We start from the raw sequence: 7,342 nt of genomic DNA, 5'->3' as shown, positions 1-7,342 counted from the left end.
ACATACTTGCCTAGAATGTTACAGTTACCTCCACCTGTGGAAAGAATGCTGAAGTTTTTCTTTCTAATCTTGTTCTTTTCAAAACATGTAACACTGGTAATCAATACTGTCCCTCCACATCCCTGGACAGAGGTTTCAGATAGTTACCTCTGCATTGGACTCCTCCACCCTACATTTCAGTCCCTCTGGTTGCACTGCCATGGTCTTCCAACAGGTCCTTAGGTGACTCTGGAGAAGGAAGGTTGCCCCCTTTGTGACATAGCAGCAGTCGACACAATCCCATCAGGAGAACCCCACCAAGGAAACGGCTGCTTAGCAGGAGGAGAACTGAGAATCTCCAGCCTGTCAAGACTTCATCCTTTCATTGGTCTCTGCTCTGAATCCCTTGTGCCCACCCCCTTACACTCTGTCTTGGGTAAACAGCAGGCCTTCATTCTCTTGACATTTCTAAATGACCCTGTAACCCGGTGTATGTACTAGGTTTTCTTCTCATGGATTGAGTTATATGTATTTGATTGCAAGCCCCAGTTCTGATTCTCCTCCAAAAACCCAGAGTGGTGGCACGAGTACCAAAACACCTAATTTTCAGAAGATTGGCTTATTTCAGAGTGTCATGTGTTAGGGCTGGAAGGTCTTACCAGATCACCTAACCCACCCTCACCTAACCCACCCTCTTCATTTGAGGAATGAGGGACCCAAGACCCACAGTGGCTAAGTGGCCTCCCTGACACACACAGCTGGTTGGCAGCTGACACACAACTAAAATCAAGGTCTTGACTACTCTATAGATGTCATTTTATAACATCTTGCTAGAGTTTTGAAAGAAGAGGGATATACTGGCTAAAACTGATACTTTACATCCTTCTGTGATTATCCATACCTGAGGTAGAACCACATTGATTGGGATTTCTAGGTTTTCAAATCTGGTATCTCTTTTTCTTGTAAAATGTGGCCTTGAGTGCTGTGGAAAAGAGAAAATAAGATGTCTGCTTCCCAGCCCATCATCTGGGCCTCACTCACTCATCTGTAAAACACAGGAGTTTCTACTCACTTACCTCCTCTTGCAAATTATGTACATTATGAAAAACTGAGTTTGAAAGAATGTGAAGATGATATCTGATAAGGGGCTTTATCAACATCTGAACAAAAGTTAAGATAGGTATTGTGGTTGGTGTCAAAGCCTTCCAAAAGCCTTTGGAGCAGAGATACCTACACCTAGTATCTTTTTAAGATGATTATTTTTATCTCAAGTAAAAAGCCATACCAGTGTCAGGTGCCAGGTATAGGTCCTATGCAGAAGTTGGTCACCAAAACACTCAGAACATTCCAGAGGTGACATCACAAAACAATATAGTGCTTTTCAAGGCTCATGGTCTCTGTCTCTGAGCATCTCAGGCAGGAATGAGGCATCTGGCAGTCAGAAAAAGCTCACCCTGGTGTGTCCACTTGCCTGGTCAGGGTCAGTGTGACACATAATAGTCCAAACACTAGCCCCCTATTTGGTCATTCTGGCTGCCATTTGCATCCCTCCTGCTAGGTGGGGCTCAGATCCCTATCCTTTCTTCAGAGGTGACATCGTCTACTTGTAGTTGGATTACTCAACAAGGAAGAAACCCTAACTGAATTCTTTCCAGACTGAGAAAAAATGAAATGCGGTATGTTGTCTGACACCAACCAGTTCTCCAATTCTCTGACACCAGCTGGACATCCTGAAATTCCACTCAATTCTAACACAATCTATCTGTAGTTAGAATCAGATCCCAAAGTTAACGGCTTGTTCCCACAAGACTGCCCCTAATTCAAATGCCTGGGCCATGAATATTTCTGACTAATTGGCTACATCAGAGATTCCCACAACCCCCTCCTCGGGTTTGATAATTCGATAGAATAGCTCACAGAACTAAAAAAAAAAATAACAACCACACTTTACTTACAATTACTGTTTTATTATAAAAGATGCAGCTTGGGAACAGCCAAATGGAAGAATTGCTTAGGGCAAGACGGAGAGAGATGTAAACCTTCCATCCTTATTCACTGACACATCAGCCTCCCAGCATCTCCATGTGTTCACTAACCTCGAAGCTCTCCAAACCCTGCTGATTAGGTGTTTTTATGGAGGTTCCACCACATGGTCATGATTGATTAAATCATTGGTCTGTGGTGATTGAAAATTTCCAGCCCACTCCCACCCCCTTTTCCAGAGGCAGGGCACAGGGGGCTGACAGTACCCACCGTCTAACCCAGCCGTGGGCAAACTACGACCCGCAGGCCGGATCCGGCCCGTTTGAAATGAATAAAACTAAAAGAAAAAAAAAAAGACCGTACCTTTTTATGTAATGATGTTTACTTTGAATTTATATTAGTTCACACAAACACTCCATCCATGCTTTTGTTCCGGCCCTCCGGTCCAGTTTAAGAACCCATTGTGGCCCTCCAGTCAAAAAGTTTGCCCACCCCTGGCAGGGTTGATTCGCCTGACAATCAGCTCCAATCCCAAAGCTAGCTAGGGGCCTCACTAGGAGTCACCTTATTAGCATACACTTATGTGCTCCAAAGGGGCTCCTTATGAATAATAAAAGACACATCTATCACCCAGGATATTTTAAGGGTTTTAGGAGCTCTGTACCAGGAACTAGGAACAAAGACCAAATATATATTTTTATTCTGCCATATGTATAAACTGCATCAAGACCACAATGCTGATAACTGGGCTTTGTGAAGGGGGCAGCCCCGCCCCCATGACCTCAATTTTGTCCACTCTTTTGCCTCTAGTGACTGTTAGTGCAAGCCCTCTTGTGTATCTTGAGCCTCTACTAAGGCAGAGAGCTCCAATTCCACATTATTATGCCATATGCAGGGGAAGAGAGTGGTAAGTTGAGGTCAGCAGATTCAAGCACACCTAAATGCCAATGGAGTCTCCCACACCCAAGTTACAAGCAAGTATCACTCTACGAAAATCTAATATACAGCAGTTCAAATATAAAGCAAGAAGGTAATTAATAACATGATCAAAGAATTCCTCATTTTATTTTTTATTTATTTTTTTTTTTTTGGTTTGACAATCTGTTTGAGGCAGCTCTGCCTCTGTATCTATTATTGTTCAAAAGTTTATAATGGTCTCTATTATCCATGAATGAGTGAGCTCATGTGGTATTTTTCCTTCATTGACTGGCTTATTTCACTTAACATAGTGCTCTCCAGTTCCATCCATGCCGTTGCAAATGGTAAGAGTTCCTTCCTTTTTAGAGCAGCATAGTATTCCATCGTGTGAATTCCTCATTTTAAATGGGAATTTCTCCAAGGGTGTTTTTTTTAATTGAAATTAAAATTTTGTTTTTAAATTGTAGTTATAAACACAACATTAAATTTACTATCTTAAATATTTGTAAGTATACAGTTCATCAGTGTTAAGTATATTCACATTGCTGTGCAATAGAACTTTTTCATCTTTCAAAACTGAAACTCTATGGCCATTAAACACTAACCCAACACCCCCCACCACCACCCCCTACATCTCCCCTGCCCTGGCAACCATCGTTCTACATTCTATTTCTATGACTTTGACTATTTTAGATACCTCATATAAGTAGAATCATACCGTATTTGTCCTTTTGTGACTGGCTTAATGGCTTAGCATCATGTCTTCAAGATACCTTCATAGCAGGTATGTGACAGGATGTCTTTTTTTAAGCTGTATTAATATTTTTTATTTATATACCACATTTTATTTATCCATTGATGAACATTTAGACTGTTTTAACTATTACTATTGTGAATAATGTTGCAATTAACACAAGTATGCAAGTATCTCTTTGAGATCCTGCTGGAATTTTTTTTGATATATACCCAGAAGTGGGATTGCTGAATCATATTCAGTTTTATTTTTACTCTTTTGAGAAATCCCTGTACTTTTTTCCACAGAGGCTGCACCATCATTTGACATTCCCACCAACAACACATAAGGGTTCCAATTTTTCTGCATCCTTGTCAATATTCATTGTTTTCTGTTTCTCCAAGGTTTTCTTTCTTTTTTTAAGTTCTCACCCAAGTATATTTTTAACAATTATTTTTAGACAGAACAGTAGGGAGGAGAGAGAGAGAGAGAGAGAGAGAGAGAGAGAGAGAGAGAGAGAGAGATGGGAGAGACACATTGATTGGTTGCTCCTGCACACACCCCAACTGGGGTTGGGAATTGAACATGAAACCGAGAAAACACAGTTCAGTTTTCTCTTATACACACATCTCATTAAAACACCTTCACATCTACCTTTGAGGATGAGCTAGGAAGACAAAACAGAGAAAGAAGTAGCTGTTTTCATTTACTAGGGCAGCCCAAACAAAGGGCCATGAACTGAATGGCCTAAAACAATAGAAATTTGTTGTCTCACAGTACAGTTCTGGGGGCCAGAGGTTCAAAATCAAGGTATTGGCAGACCTATGTTCTCTCTGAAACCCGGAGAATTCTTCCTCACCTCTCTCCTAGTTTCTGTGGTTGTTGGAAACCCTTGGTCTTCCTTAACTTGCAGAGTAGCATTTCAGCCTCTGCCTCTGTCATCACATAGGTTTTCCCCTCAAGCGTCAGTATCTGTTCTCTTCTTATAATACGACCAGTTATATTGGGTTAAGGTCCACCCTACTCTTGTATAACCTCATCTTAGCTAATTATATTTGCAATGACACTATTTCCAAATCAGATCCAATTCTGAGGTATTAGAGGTTATGACTTCAACATACCTTTTTGGGAGGACAAAATTCAATTCATAACAGAAACTAATATTAACTGAACACCTAATGAGCATCAGCACTGTGCTCAGCACTTGATATGTTATTTCACTGCATTAGAGCCACTGCTATGTAGGAAGGTCCTACCATCCATCGTTGGGATATAGTCCACCCTTGGGGGTCCCTAAACCCATCATGCGGCCCATCTCCAGCAGATAGAACCTCTTCCTCCCACAGGAGGCACCTCTAGTGCCAAGGAGCACATGCTCTACCCCATGGACAAAAGACTCTGCCAATAAGCCCAATGTATTTTATTACTATTATATATTATTCATATGTGTTATTTACATTATACTATTTTGCCTACTATTAGTCCCACTGCCTTCCCTGATCTTTTGGCCTCTGGCCCCTAGTTCCCTCCAGGGTGATAAAATCCTTACCCTGGGCCTGTCCTGAGGCCATATCTAGAGAACTTACCCCATTTAAGTTCCTTTGTGGTTTTCTAAAGTTTCATCTGTGATATCATGGGGAGCTTATGGTACAGTTCATCCTAGAAAGGAAGTCTTACTATTGGATGATCACAAAACTCCCAGGGTCCAGGCAATGGTGCAAATCATTTCCTTCCCCATTGCACCACCAACTGGTCAACCAGAGATCTCCTCTGATGGATGTCCGGGGTCTGTCTCTTTGTAGGCTCTCTCCTTCCTCACCTCCACCATAGTCGTTTGCCTCTCTCTTCAGAGGCCTGGCCCCCACGTAAGGGGCAGCCACATGTCTGGCTGATAGTGATGGCTCTCAGACCATAATAGTAACTCATCACCCACCATTATCTGATCAAAGACCCTACCTACCCTATCCTGTGAGGGAAAGTGCCGTGGGGCGGGGGATGGGGGGAGGGAACGAAAGAAAGCAATGAACACCTGGACAGTCCTACCACATTAGCATGAAAATAACTTCTTTTCCTAAACTCAAAGGACTAGCAAAATGAATGAGATACAAATAGCAAGGTCATGGACACTGGCGTCACTCAGCAGACCTGTGTGCAAATCTGAAGGCCAAGAAATAGTTAATTACCATGTGTCTTAGTCAGCTCTGTGTGCTATAAGAAAATACCATAGGCTGGATGGCTTAGACAACAAACATTTATTTCTCATAGTTCTGGAGACTGGAAGTCCAAGATCAAAGTGCCAGAAGATTTGGTTCCTGATGAGACCCACTTCCTGGCTTGCAGATGGCCACTTCTTGCTGTGTCCCGACATGATGGAGAGTTCTGATTTCTTTTGCTCTTTTATAACACACTAATCCCATCCATAAGACTTCAGCTAAACCTAAATGAAAAGCCAAACCTCCAAATACCATCACACTGGGGGAGTAGGGCCCCAAAATAGGAATTTTGTGGGGACACAAATATTCAGTTCATAACACTGTGTGACTTGGGCAGGTCCTCCTATCTCTCAGAAGTTCAGTTTCATCATCCCCAAAATGAGGAAATCCTATCTAATTTTAAATAACCCACACAAAGCAGCCAACACTTAGCAAGCTTTCAATAAATAAGCATTGTTTTAGCACCCTGTACAAAATTGCCTTGCTGGCTTTGTCTTAAAATCTCAAGCAGCTGATCTACAATTGTTCCTCGATTAAAAAACTTGATACTGCAACTTATGTGAGGGCTCATTTATATGCTTTCTGATTGACTTGCTTTTTGTCTTTAAGGGAAGAGCATTGTGAGCTGGACCGTTCTGGTACTGGCATCTGCCACTGCCCATTAGCTGGGTTCCTTCCTCTTCTGCAGGCTGCATGCATCCATGACTCAGTACTGAGAGGCCTCCTTGAGATTGCACCCAAAATGCCTGTCATTACTCAGATTAACACCATCATCAATCATCTATGTTCTGTGAGCATTTACAATTGGTGAACGCTACCCAGAGCTCAGAGGTAGGCATGCCTCATGGGTTTCTAATCTAAACAGACAGGTGGAGCAGGAACAAAGGAAGGGCAAGCATGCAGCGGAGACTCTCTAGACTTTCCTCGCCTGCCACTGTCTGATGATGAACCACAGGGAAAAATTCAACAAATGGGATGGTCTATTAGAGAGCACAGGGTCTCCTGCCCTACCAGGAGTCAGAGGTGGACATCAGGGCTATGTTCTAACCTTTCTCTCTTTTTCATTTGTCAAAGGGATGCGAAGTTGTGCAATGTAGTAAATCATCATGATGCCTTTCATCTCCAAATTGCATGATGTGCTTGGGAGTATTTGTTACTTTTGCTACTTAGGCAGAGGCTAGCTCTCCTCTAGAGCCAGAGGAGCAGCCCAAAACACAGCAAAGCTTTGCTTCTCCTGGGACAGGTTGGGAGCTCTCACCTTCTGAGAAAGCAGAAGGCAGCAGCTAGAAAAAGCAAAAGAATCTGCCAGTGAGTCTATCTGGCAACAAATAAAGATCAGGTGTTGGAAAAGTCTGAGTGGGAATGGAAGCTACTGAAGTGAATGGTTGCTATTGATAGAAGAATCACTCACATTTGTGGGAATATTGAAAGAACCAAAAGGTGAGCAATGCTAGAAAGTAGGGCAATTGGCACTTTCAAGTTCCAGAGCTAACTAAGATGGTAAATCCTTTTTAGT

General features: G+C 42.3%; 1 protein-coding gene across 1 annotated transcript in view; it reads right to left on the bottom strand.

Annotated features, from left to right (window-relative positions):
- Window positions 1-1,339, bottom strand: part of SPERT (spermatid associated) — an 11,572-nt gene extending 10,233 nt beyond the window's left edge. The window contains exons 1-2 of the mRNA XM_006757187.1: window positions 1,265-1,339; window positions 881-961 (exon numbers count right to left, since the gene is read on the bottom strand). Of these exons, the coding sequence (XP_006757250.1) occupies window positions 881-961; window positions 1,265-1,339 (156 nt within the window). The remainder of the gene's footprint in view (window positions 1-880; window positions 962-1,264) is intronic.
- Between the last annotated feature and the right edge of the window lie 6,003 nt (window positions 1,340-7,342).

This window comes from Myotis davidii, unplaced genomic scaffold (assembly GCF_000327345.1).
Source record: "Myotis davidii unplaced genomic scaffold, ASM32734v1 scaffold533, whole genome shotgun sequence".
Lineage (NCBI taxonomy): Eukaryota > Metazoa > Chordata > Mammalia > Chiroptera > Vespertilionidae > Myotis > Myotis davidii.
Note: the sequence above shows the minus strand (reverse complement) of the source record. Positions and strands in the feature narration are given on the sequence as shown.